Source organism: Sorex araneus, chromosome X (assembly GCF_027595985.1).
Source record: "Sorex araneus isolate mSorAra2 chromosome X, mSorAra2.pri, whole genome shotgun sequence".
NCBI classification, from domain to species: domain Eukaryota; kingdom Metazoa; phylum Chordata; class Mammalia; order Eulipotyphla; family Soricidae; genus Sorex; species Sorex araneus.
In genome coordinates this window covers 142,838,883-142,857,018 of record NC_073313.1, presented here as the reverse complement: position 1 = coordinate 142,857,018, position 18,136 = coordinate 142,838,883, and the positions used below count along the sequence as shown (strand labels likewise).

Here is an 18,136-nt window from a genome sequence, read left to right as displayed (position 1 = left end):
ATAAATAAAATAAAATAAAATAAAATAAAATAAAATCTAGAAACAACCCTAATGTCCAAGACTAGATGGCTGGATAAAGAAACTATAATATGTATACACAATGGAATATTACTCAGACATAAAAAAAGATAAACCCATGCAATTTTCTGCTAATTGGATGGATTGGGAGAGTATCATTCTGAGTGAAGTTAGTCAGAGAGAAATTGACACAGAATTTTTCTCCTATACAGGATAAAAATAAACATATTAGTGAACTAACAAATACCCCAAGACAAAGGAAAAGAAAGAAAATTAGAACTGATATTCACTAAGAATCATGCCCCTTGAGGATGGGAGTGAGTAATAGGACAGGGAGGTGGCAACAACTATGGTGTAGGGATGTTCAACTGAGAGGAGTAAGTGGTGCTGAAAGGTGGTGAAATATTATGCATGAAACCTTGTCAGTAACAGTACCGTAAACTACAGAGCAAATAATAGAGGCAGAGGCAGATTAATGGATGGGAAGCAAATGGAAGAGAGGCACTGATGGAGTTAAACGGACACTGGCGAAGCAATTGGTATTGAAACATTGCATGCCTGATACCCAATCATGAATAACTTTGTAGTCTCACAGTGATGAAATAAAATAAAAATATTTAAATAACAATAGGGAGTGACTAAAAATTAAACTGCCATTCCCTGCTCCTGTCATGTAATTTACCCTCATTTCCAGCTAGAGTGCAGTAGACTCCATACCAATTACTCATCTGTACACACAACCCTTTAATCTCACGACTCACTAAATTAATGGGGTGCTGCCCCTAAATCATTGAATTCTTTGTTTTTGAATATTTTATCTCTGGAAAAGATTAAATGCCTCCAGAGGTTGAGTGTGAAAATTCTTCTTATAAAATCTATTCTTTTTAAATTTTGATTATAGCTTAGGTAATATGTTTACAATAGTGTTGAAGTTTATGATATTGATGCATAAAGTTATGCACCTCTCCCCACCACCAAAGAACTCATGATCTTCCACCATTGTCACTATGTTACCTCTGATCTGGCTTTCATTCCCTTCACATAACCTCAGAGTTTGTTAATCAGTTTTGTAATACAAAGCCAAGCTTTATCATTGTTTGATACTGTTTATTCTCTTGCTTTGTCTCTCCGTATTCCACAGTTGAGCTATATCATCCAGTGGAAGACTATTTCTTGTACCCTGTCTTGTAACAACATTCAGAAAAACAGGTTTCGAGTGTGTGATAGTTGAGAGTTAACCTTGACAATAACCTGACTTTTGACATAGGGCTCTCCCTGACTTGCAGTATCTTGGGGACCCTTTCTATAACTGTTATGGAAAATAAACACTTTCAATTTCCTGTGACTTAATTTTGCATTTTCTTTTTTTAAACAGGACCAGTTAAAAGCAAGAAAAAGGGTAAGTTAAATTCCTAATTTTATACAACTGTTCTCATGTCTTTTCTCAAATTAGAAGAAAAAGTTGACAGATTTTATATTATGTTATTTCAATGCTAGAATATAGTAGTTTCCAAAATAAAGGAAATAGACTTTCTTCAATGAAGGCCCATGAAAGGCAGGGTTGTTTCTCTAGCCACAAATGCAAGCTGATTAGTATGTTCATGCTCCCTCTTCATATAATTTCATTTAAAATTAAATTTATTTTCCCTTCATTCTTCCTCACCCTTTCACCTGCCCTTATCCTTTGTCCTGTTTTCGTCCTTTATAAAATCAAAAATCATATACAGATGAAGTCCTGAGAATGCTCATGAAGACTAAGTATACTGCTACCTAAGAGCTCAGTACCCTATTACTTGACGTAAAGGCTATTTTGAATATATTTTGAATCTATTTTTCAGATAGAAAAAAATATTTCTTGCTTAAGATTTTCAATATCATTTTCTCTGTGACGGAAAAACTAAGCTGGAACATTAAACTGATCTTTTAGTCTTTTCTAAGAAACTTGTAGATGAGTAGTTCTATTGTGCCAGTGTTGGGTCAGAAAGTCCCCATTATAGTTATAATGACCCAAGGGCTTTTATAAGTGCTTACTTACTTGAAGAGAAGAATGCAGAGGGAGATCATGTTCCAAAAGGCAGGGCCGGGGCAGTATGTTCCACTCCTTAAAACTGAAAGAACAAGTTGTTTCTGTATTCTGCTCTGGTAAGAAAAGAGTAAAATTAACTATTTTTCATGAAAATGCTAGAAATGAATTTATTCTCTCTATTTAGATTTTGGGTGCCTTATAGAATATATTATCAATCTCAGACTAGGTCAAAAGACTATATAGGCCACCACCACTCTTATACACTGTGTATGAGAATATACTTTAGATATCATGATAAAAAATATGGAAAACCCATGTCATTGTTGTAAAGGAACTGAGGAAACCATGACCTTCTGAGGGTTGAGCAAAGTTGAAAACATTCAGAAAACTGGAGCAATGAAGAAAACTTACTCTGTGCATTTACTCAGTCTATCATTTATCACAGTAATTTGGACTTTGGGGAGTGAGGGTAGCGTGTATGGGTCACACCCAGCAGTGCTCAGTGCTTACAGTGACCCATAGCAGTGCTTGGGGGATCATAAGTTTTCCTAGGGATTGAACTAGGATCAACTCAATGCAAAGCCTTACCTTCATTAGCCCCAAGAAAGTAAATTGGACTTTCAAGCATGTAGGAGTTTTTTGTTCCATTGGTTGATCTTTGGTTGGTTTTTGTTTGTATGTTTTTGTTTTGTTGGGGTTTTTTGTTTGTTTGTTTTGGAGTCACATCCAACAGTGCTCAGGGGCTATTCCTGAAGTTGTGCTTTGGTAGTATTCGGGGGACCATACATGGTGCCAAAGATCAAACCAGAGTCAACCAAGGTGTCTTCATACAAGGCAAGTGACTTACCTCTTACATTATGTCTCTATAGCTTAAGCATGTAGATATTTTAACTCTTGTCACATTTAAAAGAAATTTTGACAAATAATTTAAACCTAAGAAATTCACATAATATTGACTGTCTGCTTCTAAAGCAAAGGTTGACTTTCTTTCCTAATAGATGGGTTTGGAAATGCTTTCCCATTTTTTGTTATTTATTTTTAGGGCACCATGACTTACAAAGTTGTTCATTGTAGAATTTCAGGAATACATTATTCCAACACCAAACCCACCACCAGTGTAAACTTCCATTCACCACTGTCCCCAGTTTCCATCCTAGCCCCAAGTCTGCCTTCTTGCCAGTGACACTTTTAAGTTTTATTTTTGCAGGTTGGGCCTCATGCTTACAGTGTTGTTGGCTCTGTGCTTTAGATATATACATATTTTTCACCTATATACCACCTTTATTCTGATACCCCTATCCCTGCCCCTTTACTTCCTGTCTACCTCTTTTTATGTCCCTCTTCCATTTCTTTCCTTCTCTGTCCTTCTCTTTTGAAGTTAATTGCGAATTACAGATACTAGGGTTTTATCCTTTACACTCATTCACTAGACAGTGAAAAAACATCCATGTTTTCTACAAATAGAGCTACAGAAATGGAGAAAAAATGGTTCCTGTCCTCAGAAGTCCCCTATCATCATTTGAATTGTGGAAGTACATTCAAATAATTATAAAATAATGCAGTCATCAAAATATGAACAGGGTATAAATGATCACAGAAAAAGAACAAGTAGTTCTTTCTGAGTAAGTAAGGAAATATATCGCAGAGGAAGTATTATTGAGCCTGAATCTTGAAGTATAAGAAAATAAAGAGAGCAAAGGATATTCCATAAAAGAGAATATCATACCCAGATCTCTCAAAGGGGAGCTGGAGCAATAGCACAGCGGGTAGGGCATTTGCCTTGCACGTGGCCAACCAAGGTTCGATTCCCAGCATCCCATATGGTCCCCCGAGCACTGCCAGGAGTAATTACTGAGTGTAGAGCCAGGAGTGACCCCTGTGCAATGCCAGGTGTGACCCAAAAAGCAAAAAATAATCTCTCAAAGGAATGAAAAAGCATGACATGTTTGGGGCAACAGTAAATAGGCTAATCACCAGAGGATAGAGCATGCATGTGTTGTGAGCAACACCAGTTGCAGTGTTATCTATCCAATGAGTGAGCACTGAGAGAACATTCTGCTATAGGAAATGGAAGGTAATTGTCAAGGCTGAAATATCTGAAATTACAACTCTGAGATTTCCTTTGTCAGGGACTTGGATAACTGCTTTACACTGCTGCCTTCAGTATAGAACATTGTTGGGAGGAGAATGCACATAGGCCTTAAACATTTACTTCAGCTGAAAGTTATTTCGAAACTATTTAATAGAGATTTCCTTGGACACGGTGAGTAGGCACTTGCCTGAAAAGGTAAATTGAGTTGATCATTTAATTTCCATCCTTTAATGGAATTTTCCCTCTCCCACAACTAAATCATCCAAGTGTATTCTCATTTTCTCTCTCACATATACATATATAGAGGTAGATAGATATAGATATATCTGTGCTTATACATATAGAAAACATTTTTCACTTTTTGTTATGCTTTCAACAACATGGCTTTAGGTAGAGGTTGATAAAATGCACATTTTTAAACTTTAGCTTTGAAAAAAAAAGTATGTTCATTCATTTAGTCATTCAGAGTGGCCTGTTGTAGAGTGAGTGTACTGATTGCATGCATGAGGCCCTGGATTAAATTCCTGAATTGATAAATAAGAGTACAAACTTTTTATACACACAAAAAGTATCTCAGTTTAAAGACTATACAACTTTCTAAGTACAGATGTTTCTATGTTATAAAGTAACATAAGTTACTTCATAACTTATAAAAGTTTGAAATAGTTTATATATTAAGTTTCTATATTATGAAGATATATTATAATTATAGTAAATGTTATAATATTATAATACATGATAATATATGATTATAATAATTATAATATATTCTATATTATATATAAACTTTATATCAAAGTTTCTATATTATGAAGTACTCTGTTAAAGTGAGGCAACCAGAGAAGGAGTTCAGTCCTGTAAAGTTATGGTCTTGATCCAGGGGTAATTTGTACATGTTCCTCTTGGGCCAACATTATGTGACTATGCAAGGGTGAGAAGCACAATTGCCTAAACCTTGTTGCAAAGCAGCAAAGAGGACCAGCTGCAGAACTAGATCACAGCAGGAGCTTTTCCGAAAATGACTTTAACATTTTCATAAGTGAACATTCTCTGTTTATACTACAACCATTGTTCTCTCTGCCTAGAGGAGATTCTGGCTGTAATTCTTCCCAAATTACATTAGCTGTCACAGGAGACATGGAGTCTTGACACTGAAGTTTGTGCTATCTGCAGAACACCTTCAGTTTAAAAACCACCGTTAAACCTGGAAACACTCTGAGATAATACCACCATGTATGCACCATCCCTTCTATCTCTGATACGTAGAGAACTAATAAGGCAAATGTAAACCATAAAACCAGGCTATAGAAGTTTCCTAGCTGCCAGGTATAAGTTATTCCCCCTTATGGAACCTCAGTATTGAGAGAAAACTTCGGGAAATCATCAAGGCCCAGCTCCTCATATCACTGATGGAGAAACTAATGCTCAACAAGAAGGGATTTGCCCAAAATGTGTCCATGGCAAGCTGGGGCTTACAGCCTTATCACCTAAGTACATATTCTGTGTTCTTTCCACTACACTAGCTGGAATTGAAACTTGGGTATTGAATAAGCCTGACTTGGAAGCTGCCCAAATCTGAAGGGAGATGGCTTTCCTGTTCAGCGTCTTGAAATTGGCTAGCTTTAGAAGATGAGCAGATTCAATCTTTTGCTGCTAAGTACAGGGGAAAATGCTAAAGTTCCTGTCTCCAAGGCTACAAGGACTCTGCCTGGGAGAGCTGCTCTCTGAACCTCCTTCCTCCCTTTCTTCCTTTCAAAAATGACCTCGTAATGACCCTGTCGTTTCATTTCAAATGCAGATGTGGTTAGACATGAACATCTGCCCTTTCTGTTGGTGTTACTAATGGGGGTTGTATTTTTTGAACATGTGGAATTATTCTTAAATGAGGACCTGATAAATTAGGACAGGATTCTCCCACTGTCAGGAAGCAGAGTCACAATCAGTAGGTGCTTGAGATTTCAGAGCATTGTATTTAGAATTAGGAATGTCATACAGGAAAAGACACTGTGACTGAGTCTGAAAAAAGGTTTATATTTCTGGGACTTCCACATTATTGTGAGAAATTATTGAAAGAATGAGGCAGACAGCCACCTATGACTACCTGCAGTGCTTGAAGACTACAATTGTGACTCAGTTAACATAATTTCATCCATGTAGGAATACTGAAATAACTAGAATATGAAATAGGAGGGCCAAACTGTTCTGGAAGAACAGTGAGAAGGAAGGTAAGAGATGGTAGTCTTCATAATTAATACATCGGTCAGGGAGAGAGCCGAGTAGTAGAATATGTCTAGCTCGTGCAGTTCCTGGCACTACATGGCCCCCTATTCCTCTCCTTCCTTACTCCTTCCATCCCTATCTTAAATTTCTTCCAATTCCTCATTCCCAGCTATTATCAACTATGTACCAACTTCCCATTTTCCTGTAGACCCTTGTTCCTGTAGCAAAGTTTCCTGTAGATGATGATACCTCAAAAGTCAGGCTGTCCTCTTAGCTTCCTCTTACCATCCACATCAGTTCTTCAGGGGTTGTAGAGATAGTTCAGGGTAGAGCAATTTTTTTTTGCATGCCACTGACCCAGATTCAAACCCAAGCACTACATATGGTCCCCTAAGCACTGCCAGGAATGGCCTTTGAGCACTACCTGGCATGACCAAAAAGTAGCAAAAATAAAACCTTGTAACACCAGGTTAGTTTTTTAATGACCAGAGAGATAGTACAGGATATAAGACACTTGCCTTACATGCCACCACCCAGGTTTGATCCCTGGCATCAATTCTGCTCCCCTGAGCATTGCCAGTAGTCACTCATTCTTAAGCACAGAGCCAAGAGTTGTGCCTTAGTACCACAAGGTGTGGTTCAAAAAGCACATCAAGTTCACCAAACTGTGCAGTAAACATAAAATTAATAAATAAAATTAATAATCCAAAAATTAATACTGTTCAACAGAAGTTTCAGGTGATGGTGATGGGACTGGAGCTCAGTAACTAATAACTGGTAGGTCTAGCAAAGTGCAGAATTCAGGAAAGTAGCAGCAAGTGAACCTTACGTCCAGCTACTTGGTAATTTTGATCCTTTGGAGTCAGCTGAAATGTAACCTTTTTTAAAAGCCTTCTCCTACCTCTTTACTCTTTACTCTGATTATTCATGAAGGTAGATGTGTGATAAGATGTCTGCCTCTTTAACACTAGAAACTCCCAGAATTTTGTTCTTTGATCCCTTTCTAGTAATTTCATTCACAGAACCAACTAATCTTAAAAAAGAAGATATATTGATTCCTTTTCTCTGCTGTTGTCATAATAACTTGGTACTTGACATACCATTGCTTTGCGTCTGTAGAACTTTAACAGTTTCTCAAGTCAATAACTTCAATCATAACACCAAACCTTCTTTTTCAGGAAAAAAGGCAGGACCTCCTGGGCCCAATGGCCCCCCAGGACCTCCAGGACCCCCAGGACCCCAAGGACCCCCAGGGATTCCAGGGATTCCTGGGATTCCAGGGACAACTGTAATGGGACCGCCTGGCCCTCCAGGTCCTCCTGGCCCTCAGGGACCCCCTGGTCTCCAAGGACCATCTGGTGAGTCCCTCTGTCTTTTTAGTGCCAGCTCCACACTAGTACTTTAGTAGGGCAGAAGTGATGCTGACAGAAGTTCTGGGTGATGGTGATGGCACTGGAGCTCAAAATACAATAACTAGTAGGTCTAGCAAAATGCAGAACTAGAAATTAAACAAGACAGTGGGCTGTATCCGTTCTAACTTCTTGTTGGAACTAACCTGTCAGGGATAGGCCATCTGTTCTTGCCCTGTCTCCCCCTTGTATCAGAAGTTATTTCTTTTTGTTATTGAATCACCATGAGATACAGTTACAGATAAAGCTTTCATGTTTGAGTTTCAGTAATGCAATGATAAAACACCCAACCTTCACCAGTGCACATCTTTCCATCACCAATGTCCCCAGTATCCCCCATCCCACACCTCTCCCTGCCTCTATGGCATATAATCTCCTCCATATTCTTTTTTGTATTGCTTGTTATAAATAGCATAAGATGTTGTGCATCTGCGAGTGTGGCTGTGCACTCCTGGAGTTCTAAAATTTTAGATAATAAGGATCTGGAGAAATCTCTGCAGCTAGTTGCTCGGTTCAGAGATTCTTTTGTGTGTCTCTTGATCATGGCTGTTAAGGAGCTTAAATAGTAACCAAAGGCTATTGTGGGCATGACCTCCAGGGTCCCATGGGGACGGGGCGGGGTGGGGGGAGCTGGATGAGAAGGACCAGATCATCTCCTATCACTTGAGGCCTGGAGTTTGCCATCACTGAACCGCATACCTGCACTTCTCACTGGGTTCTGGAAGTTGGCAGCTGCCAGGTTCTTAGGGGGCAGGTGGAGGGATGATGCCTGCTGCCTTCTGAGGCACCTCGGTGAAGTCGGCCTGGCTTAAAGTCCAGAGACATCATTACAGCAAGACGCTAGGTTCAGAGATTCTTTTGTGTGTCTCCAGAAGTTATTTCTGACTCTACATATCCCTAAAATGGGCCAGTAAATCCATAGGAGTCAAAGACAGAAGACCTGAAGATTGACTAGATTTCCTCTCATCCTGTCAACCTGTTTACTGGACATGAAATTGGACTGCTCTTATTCTCAACTCTACACGCTGATGTTGTATTGGAAATATGCTATGGGTAGAAAAAAAGGCATCTGAGAAAAAAATGATAATCCCTAGAGGAGTTTAATCTCAAACTCAAGTTTAACAAATAATTGATGATGATCAAACAATAGAAACTTATTATTCAGACTGTAGAAGAAGCAAACCTTAGGACCAAGACCCATCCTGTGAAGAAAACAAGTGTTTCTTCACTAGATACTAACTCCCACCACATAGTCCATTCAAACAGTAAACTCTTTCTCCATTCCCCTTGAGCCCAGAAGTTTGTGCAAAAGGTACCTACCTACCTGATTGGAGTTGACAAAAGTCAAACTGTCTAGGCTTGGGTCAGTTGTTATTTTCTTCTCCTGTGCCTATCTTCAATCTTGGTATTTGTTTCTTTAAAATAATGGATTCTCAGTGGCTGGTTCTCTAAGTCCATAACTTCTGTATCAGGACTAAAATTCATTGACTCATAATTCAAAGAGGTCTAAAGTTTTACTGTTGCCACAAGAGCTAGAGTTGGTTTTTTCATCCAATGTTCCACAAATACTACCTGAGCACATAGAAAACTTACTATCTATGCACCTTACTGTCTGCATCTAGAAATAATGAAAAATTTTCTCATGGAATTTATTTCCTAGACATAAATCTCATTTAATAGAGGCCATTAATGGAGCTAAGTATTTATAAAGGATAATGTGTTCAGGCCCCAGGGATAAGTTGGTGCCTGCCTTGCAAATGTTAATGAGTTTAATCAATGCTGTAGCACACATGGGTCAAGCACAATCCCAGTAGTACTGCGTTTGAGATCTGTAGCACCTACAGCAAAGTGTATGATCTCTGACACAGCACAACCAAATGTATGTGTGATATTAACCTTTCATGGATTGGCCATCTTTTCTTGCCCTGTCTCACCCTGTCACAACTGAAGAGTGCAACCCCTGGTAAGTACTCACTAAACTGTGGGGGTAGCATAATGAGGTGTGTTATTTCCCCCTTGCCATGAACATGTGTGTAGACACCACAACAAAATACTCAGTTACTATGACAACAGCAGAGAAAAGGAATCAATATTTTTTAATGATTAATGGGTTCTGTGAAAAAATTAATAGAGATTAAAGGATCAAATAAAACAAACATCATTGTTTAATGGTTACACCAAGACATGAAGTCCCTCTCCTCTATCCCCATGGGTATGTTTAATGTGACTTACTATGGGCCAGCATTGGCAGGAGACCAGTTTCCTTGCTGGATCCTGGACCCACTGAAATTGCTAGTCAGGCATGAGAAGTGATGGGAGGAGAAATAATTTTCCCATCCCAGAGCACTCATTTACTCTCCCTCCAGTTCTAATCCTGCAGAATAATATTCAGATAGAAACTTGGTTGCAGAGTATGAGGGTCACAGAATATGCGCCACTGTTTGCCTAAGTAAAGAATAATGGAAGTGGAAATATGATATGGCCTGATTATACCGTCTTATTTTGCAGGTGCTGCTGATAAAACTGGAACTAGAGAAAACCAGGTTGGCTGGGAATTGCTCTGCCCTGGGGAGAAGGGAGGGCCACACCATCTTTGCTCTGCTCCCTATTAAATTTGTTGAGATTTTAGGAGGTTCTGATTATTTTCCCTCTTCCATCTCTATGAATAGAAAAGCTTTGCCTCGGGGCCTGCCTTTAGCTAAGGGAACTGAGCCTTGCCACAGCCATTTTTCTTTCCCTCATACCACAAAAGAAAGAGCTCACCATATTTGATCTGAGTAGTCCATTCAAATGAACTAATACTAGGACCATTCACTTGAGCCTCCAGTTCCTCAGGCATCTAAGACATTTAGTCAGCATTCTGAGCACCTTGGATCAGGAGCTTCAAAGTTTAAGAGGATGTCCTTGAATATTAGCCAACCAGCTCCAGATTCAGCCCTGCCTGGGCTTCTGCCTTAATGTACAGAATAAAATCTTTTATCCCTAGTCTTTGAGGTTCCTGATCTGTCTATTGACAGGCTCTGCTGCCTTACCTTGTCTCTCCTCAGCCTCTGTCAGTATAGCTGTTTGACCACAGTGCTGCACAGCTGCATGGTGCTTGATGGATTTTAGGACACTTTTATATCCATCACCCCATTCGATCTTCAAACAACCCCACGAGAGAGCCCAAACAGAGATTCTTGCAATCCTTGCAATTAGTTTGGTAAATGAGGTTCAAATGATAAAACTAAAAAGTGGCTGAAATCATAGAAATATAAAGTGGCAAGGCTGGAGCAATAGCACAGCAGTAGGGCATTCGCCTTTCACTCGGCTGACCCGTGTTCGATTCCTCCGCCCCTCACGGAGAGCCCAGCAAGCTACCAAGAGTATTGCGCCCCCACGGCAGAGCCTGGCAAGCTACCCGTGGTGTATTGGATATGCCAAAGAACAGTAACAATAATCTCACAATGTGAGACGTTACTGGTGCCCACTCGAACAAATTGATGAGCAGCGGGATAAAGTGGCAAAGCTAAAACATCATATTTGCTCCTAATATAAATGTGGTCTCTAGCATTCCACAACAGTGGGTTGAGGGATAATAATTCGACTCTGAAAGAAGACTGCAAACCAGAAGTATAAACAAACATGGAAGCTAGTGACTAAGCAAGCAGCCCATATCTCATAATGACTATTCTCTCTGTCCTTATCCTCCCAGCCAGCTGTGGTGCACCTACAGGGCCAGGGGTCAGCGATTCAAGTCAAGAATGGTAAGAGTCATAGTAGGCTCTCTCTCTAAGAGAATCTTCTCTCTCTTTACCCCCAGCCTTCAAACAATCAACCCCCCAGCCTCTTTTCTCCCTAGCCCCTAAAATACTCTTGGCAGTAGAGTGATTCTCTATTCCATTTTGCCCTCTGCTGGCTGATCCAGTAATTGCTTTCATAAGTCCCATTGCTGTCATTCCCAGCTTATATTTAGAAGCACTAGGAAGCTGAAAGAGGCTTGAAACATTATCTAGACCAGTGGTTTTCAACAACCAGCTTGCTAGCTGATGCTGATGCCGATGCACTGAGATTTTCTGCCTTTCTGCTTATTTAAAATTTAAATAACTAAAAAATGAATCAACAAAAACGTAAATATCTTGGGCAAATTTGTGGTGGTGAGGTGCAGTAGTTGTACATATTGAAACCATAAATATTAATATCATTGCAACCCTGTTACCTAAGCTCTGTAATAGAAATGGGAATCACATAAATAACTATATATTTTTAATTTTATATTCCAATTTCAAACCAAAACACAAAATAATGTTATAAATAATTATTTTATTTCTTATGAGCATCTAAATGTATTGTCCCTGTTTTCACTGGTCCACGGATATGAGAAGGCTTAAAACCACTGATCTTGACTAGGGTCTCCTGAGAAATGGAGATTATATCAAAGTCACCACAGAGTTATATATAGTCTTGAGAAACATTTTCACAGTACAAATTCAAGAAGATAGAACAGCATTTAATTAATTTCTTTTCTGATAGACCTACACATAATATGTGTGGAGAAGGTGTTTCTCCCAGAAAGTGGGAGTCATGTGATATTTCAATAAAAGGGGGAAAGGATTTAGTGAGGTTAATCAACACTCATTTAGTATAATTCCTGCATTAAAAGATGAGAAACAGTCCCAGAGAGTTTGAATAATACCTTACTAAATCATACTGCCTTGTATTTGCAATATACCACCTTTCTCTTGTATTTGTTCCTCACAGCAATCCTGTGAGGCAGGTTTTAGATCCTTTTTTACAGAGACAGAATCCGAAGCTCCATGAGACTTAATTAATTAGTCCCAAATTAAATTTAACTATAGAAACTGGGATTCAAAATTATGTCTGTCTCGCTCTTTCCACTGCACTACGTTACTTCAATGAAGTGTGTACACCACAGTGAATAAAGAATTAGCTTGAATTTTTTTCTGCCAAAGAAACATGAACATTCATTAAAGACCAGTGCTGTAAAATAACATCCAGTCCCCAGGGCATACAAAGCCTAAAATGCAGGAGCCTTGGGAAGCAACAGAGCAGCCAAAATACCAGATGCTTACCAAGTTTCAAGAGGAAGAACTGTGAGAAAGATTAAATGAAGGTTTAAAAAACCTGCTGCCTGAGAGCAGCTTCCGATAGCTCAGTGAGTCTGAACTGACTGTACTGAGCTTCCTTAATGATTGACTTAGCTACATCCTGACCTGCCACCAAGATTAACTTAATAGATTCAGAAATAATAAATAGGAACATAATGCCCCCGAAACTCAACTGGTCCCGCTGGGACCGAGTGCCTTGGAACCAAGAATCTGGAGTGGGTCATGATCACCAGCTGCCTAGAGAGGAATGAGACAAACAGAAAATAGTGTTATTTGTAAGGTTAGGTTGATAGTATTTATTCTGTGAGCAGAGAGAATTGTTTTGTTCTTTCTGCCACATAACTAGGCTGGTTCCATTCCTTATGGTTTAATCCCCAGTATTAATCTATACTTATCTTTAGTTTCACTGTAAGCAGAGTGAGGGGATCAGGAATGGAGGATGCCAATCTTGAGCCTATCTTCCTTGAAGGGACCACTACCATCGAAAATCTGTCCCACCCAGATCTGTTTATCATCTCAAGGAAAGATAACTGCATTTTCCGGGAAGCTGCAAGTTTTCTCAGATAACTGCATTTTCCAGGAAGCTGCAAGTTTTCTCAGAGGCAGCCTCTGAGGCAGTGTTCCTGAAATTAGCCAAAGGTAGATGTTCAGAATGTCATTTTTTAAAATAAATAATGGATGGGCTTGAGGGGGCAGAGGGTTCCTTGTGCTTGAACTCTCTCCTCTTATGGTGGAAAGAAAAAAATCCCTCTCTCTAGGCTAGAGAGTAAAGCCTTTCCAGCCCCCTCTTACACGCAGGCTTCCACTGTCAAATTGAGACAGGGAGGCCATGACTGGGGTAGAATTGAGAGCTGGGCAATTTGCCAAGGGATCCTTAGCTCCCAAATAACCTTGGCAGCCCCTGGCCAGTTCTAGTGTGTTTTGTTGGCTTCAGGCTCATAAAAATCTCTCTTCCTAGGGATTACTGCCTCAGCTGACTCACCCATGAGTCCTAAGTTTCTCCAGAGGCCAGTTTGTTTGGTTGCTTGGTTTCCTGGGAATCCAGGGTGGGATCTTTCCAAAGAGGTGGTGTGTGGAGAAACAATTAAAATGAATTTCTTAAAAAAAATAAAATAAAATAAAATAAAATAAAATAAAATAAAATAAAATGAATTTCTTTGGACCAGAGTGAGGACTCTAAAAGGGCTAGTGCACATGCTTTGCATACTGGAGGCATGGGTTTGATCCCTGGCTCTGCATGGTTCCCTAAGAATTGCCAAGAGTTGAGAACCCCCTCCAGCATTGCTGGGTATAACCCCAAAATAAACAACAAAGAAGAATCTCTTAAAAAGGAGAAAAAAATAACATTAAGTTCTGAAATAGGAAGATAGGAGTCATGGCTGGAGAAATAAAGCAAGAGCAAGACACAGTCTGCCACTCAATGTCCGTATTTTGCCTTTGCAGGACTCAAAATAATAAATAGGACAGAGTTATCACTCTCCTCTTCCTTTCCCATGCCCAAATCCAACTAAAATTGTTAGTTAAAGACCCTTACATACATAAGGGCTCAGGGAAGGAAGGGTTATATCCCAGTGGCCTAAGGGAGGCCTGGTGGCTGCTTTACAACTGCAAAAACACTTCCAAATGCCTTTCTTAAGGTTTGACCTTCTGGGCTATCCAAGTTGCATTGGGATAGGTATGGGACTTGTATGCTGCTTAATATTTCTTATTAATTAATTATTGCCCAGATTATTCTGACATGTACTGAGTGACTGCCCTTCTCTCATACTGAGATCTTTCAGGTGGAGTTCTCAATGACTGGTCTCGCATCACTATGAACCCCAAGGTGTTTAAGCTGCATCCCCGAAGTGGGGAGCTGGAGGTACTGGTGGACGGCACCTACTTCATCTATAGTCAGGTAGAAGTGAGTACGGTCTTAGGCCTAACTCTTCTTATATCCAGAATGCAGATCTGATGCAGGCCACAGAGGGGCACTGTGGAGCCAGTTAAGAGCAGCCAATGACTAACTTCCTGCTTTGGCTACTAGAGGGAATTGAAATGAGGACAGAAAATTTGGGGCTCCTTTGTTTTTCCCTAGTCAGATACCACAGAAAACATGAGAAGAAGCTCCTCTTGTATCCTGCATCTGATTCCCTCCTACAGGGCCCCATTTTCTCTTGTTTCCAAGCAAACCTCTAAGTTCTACTGCCAAACTTGAACTCTGTCTCAGTATATTCTTTGAAAGTCAGTCACAAGGCTTCTGAGAACACCAATCCTTTTTCCCAACACCACTAGCTTGGGCCTTATAATAAAGAGTGCTCCTGTGAACCTTCTCTCCATCTCACACAGATTTGACTGTCTCTCCTCTTCCACGTGTGTGTTTCCTCCTTTCTATTTCTTCGTAATTCTTGCCTACTTTCACTTGCCAATTTCCCTTTACTCCCACTGTTTGGTCCTTGTCCTGCTTGGGCCCATTCCCTAGATTTGCCATTGCCTATCTTCTTCCACTCTCTTATTATCTACTATTTGCCTAGATTGGGGTGGCTCTAGAGGTGACAGTCCTTGAGGGTGGGGCTCCTATGAGGCAGGCAGCCAGCAACCACACGGATAAAAGACTATGGAGCCAGCAGATGGGTCCCACAGGAAGATTTGCCAGAGAAGTTGGGTTAATGAGCATTCACTTGTAAGGCATCCAGACATCACAGGGTCCCTGTAGGAGCCAAGAACTAATGTGGCACCTGAATATATTCCTCCCTCCTTAAAACTCTATGGAGAGAACAATATTTCATAAAGTGCTTCAAGATGATAGATGAAAGTCGCAATTCCTGGGGTGCACCAGAGTGTGATCACAATTTCTTATGGGCCATTTGCTCTAAACTCCATTTGGTGGGTGGATTGTAATGAGTCAGGGTATAAAGGATAAAAAAAAAATGTTAATTTTATGTGGCTAGAAAATAACTTGGAGTGGTCTCAGGCCTTGACACCTTAAACATCATGCAAGCTGGGAAAATTCCCTTGGGACCAGGCCTTTGGACATAAGTTAGTACTTCCTTCTGTCCATAAAATAGAGATAGGGGTCTAGGTTTTGCCCTTCAAAATTCTTCTCATTTGTGATGGACAGCTCTCCGTCTCTCTGGATCTGTTTTCTCGATCTTCACATGAGTAGGCCAAGAAGCAATGTGAGAATCAGAGAGAAACAATTAGTTGCAGACAAGGGGTGCTACAAACTGAGTGTAAAACTGAGGAAATGGAAAGTAATTACTGTGCCCTCTAGGGGAATCAATGACTTCTACATTTATCCACAAATAGTCCTTATCCTTAATGCTTGGAATTGGCAGTAAATTTGTAATCGCTAGTGTCTGTATCACTGATTGAGCACCTAATATGTGCAGTTCATGCCAGGGCCAAGGAGATCAGGAGGTAGTAGAATGAGGGACAAAAGGGAGGGAGAATGTCAAATAAGTTTTAGTGCTCCTCAAAGTTTGCAACCAGTAGGCTGTTGAAGGAATGATTTGCTCAGTTCCCTGAACCTCATAGAATGGCAACAGTACAGCATATATGTCTATCATCCTGCCTTTCCTGTTGCTAACTAGTAAACACACCAGTGGCACTGTCTGCTTCACAAGGTGCACTGGAAGCTCATCTAAGAAGTCTTGTCTATTCATCATAGGGGAGGGCCCCACTCTCTCTTTTCTCTCTTCCCCAATCCCTTCTTGTTGCCTCTCACCCAGGTCTACTACATCAACTTCACTGACTTTGCCAGCTACGAGGTGGTGGTGGATGAGAAGCCCTTCCTGCAGTGTACACGAAGCATTGAAACAGGCAAGACCAACTACAACACTTGTTACACCGCAGGCGTCTGCCTCCTCAAAGCCCGACAGAAGATTGCTGTGAAGATGGTGCATGCCGACATTTCGATCAATATGAGCAAGCACACCACCTTCTTTGGGGCCATCAGGCTGGGCGAGGCCCCTGCATCCTAGATTCCCCTGTTTTGCCCCAATCTGTGCCCATGACCCCTGCCTTAGGAGCTGGGACTCCCAGAACCTCCAAGTGCTGCTGTGAAGAGAGGCATTTTGGTATTGCAGCTACAGAGAGAAAAACCTCCCTCCTCCCTTGTGCTATTTATTCCCCCCAGTGACTCCAGGATGACAAGTCTTGCTTGACTTGCCAGAATGGCCTTGAATTCACAGAACAGTTGATGAACCCCAAGCTTTACATGAAGCAGAACCTCCTTCCACATCTCCATTTTGACTGGCTTATGGCATGCCTCTTCAGCCCGAGGTCAAAATCCTCAGGTGTTGCAATAAGATGAGGGTCTAGGGTAGAAAGCCAAGTCTTCAGACTTGAGTCTTCAGACTCTGAGGGTCAACACCTGTCCCCCAGGGGCCTTCTGTTCCCCTCTTGGGTGAAGGTGAGGGGGAACTAGAGAGGGGAGTGTTGTAATCTATGTAAAGGAAGGTGCTTATCACAGAGATAAAGGGACAAAACTATCAAGTGGTGTTCTTGACAGCAAAAGCATCTTCACTGTTCTGCACTATAGCCTTTCAAAGGGCCAGGAGGCCTATCCATTCAGTCTAGGAGCCAAATCTCAGAAATTTGCTGGGCTTCCTTCAGAGAAAAGAGATTTGGTTTCCTTGGAGCAGCTGCATGGAATGGCCACAACCTGCCTGCTTAAGAACCTGAAGCCTTACTTGGGACCACATGCCTTACATGTTGTTTACAGATGTGTTCCATGCTCAGAACACTCCCTGGGCTCCCCTCCCCATTGCTTCCCTTGCCAACCTGTCTGAATTGTCAAAAGATCCTACCGATATCTGGGATAATGCCTGACTTAAGACCTGTGTTTATGTGAGACTAGAATACCTTTCAGCTCACCTGAGCACAAAAACTTTTCTATATACTAAGAAGCAAACATTTTTCATCTGGTAGAATTGTTTTTGGGGCCAACGGGCTGGAAAGGATGATTTCATAAAGTCCTTTAAAGTTTGAATATTTAGGCAGCTGCCAATAGAGTTTACTGCAGTACCCAAATTTTGTATAGGGCTTGTGGATTGCCAAAGTAGATCTTTCCTGCCTGACACAGAAAGGGCTAGATCTGGGGGTAAGAGAGAGGGTTTTTTTTTCAAGTTTTCTGCAATGCAGCAATTTTCTGAAAGGATAGCAGTTTGTTCCCTATTGATCTGCCCTATTTCACTCTGACTTCGAAAACCATTATCAGAGCACAATCATGGTGGGCTCCACTGAATCCAGCTTTGGGCGAACTCAGTGTGTGGGCATAGAG

At 40.7% G+C, this 18,136-nt stretch overlaps 1 protein-coding gene across 4 annotated transcripts in view; it reads left to right on the top strand.

Moving 5' to 3' along the window:
- EDA (ectodysplasin A) overlaps positions 1–17,142 on the top strand; it is a 667,860-nt gene extending 650,718 nt beyond the window's left edge. Inside the window, exons 3-8 of one of the 4 annotated variants that reach the window (XM_004615751.2) lie at positions 1,394–1,417; positions 7,535–7,714; positions 10,274–10,308; positions 11,460–11,511; positions 14,655–14,770; positions 16,584–17,142. In XM_004615751.2, coding sequence (XP_004615808.1) covers positions 1,394–1,417; positions 7,535–7,714; positions 10,274–10,308; positions 11,460–11,511; positions 14,655–14,770; positions 16,584–16,835 — 659 coding nt within the window. In that variant the 3' untranslated portion in view covers positions 16,836–17,142. Of the gene's footprint in view, positions 1–1,393; positions 1,418–7,534; positions 7,715–10,273; positions 10,309–11,459; positions 11,512–14,645; positions 14,777–16,583 lie in introns of all 4 variants that reach the window. The other 3 variants (XM_004615750.2, XM_004615749.2, XM_004615748.2) reach the window with 3 other exon arrangements.
- The last annotated feature ends 994 nt before the right edge of the window (positions 17,143–18,136 follow it).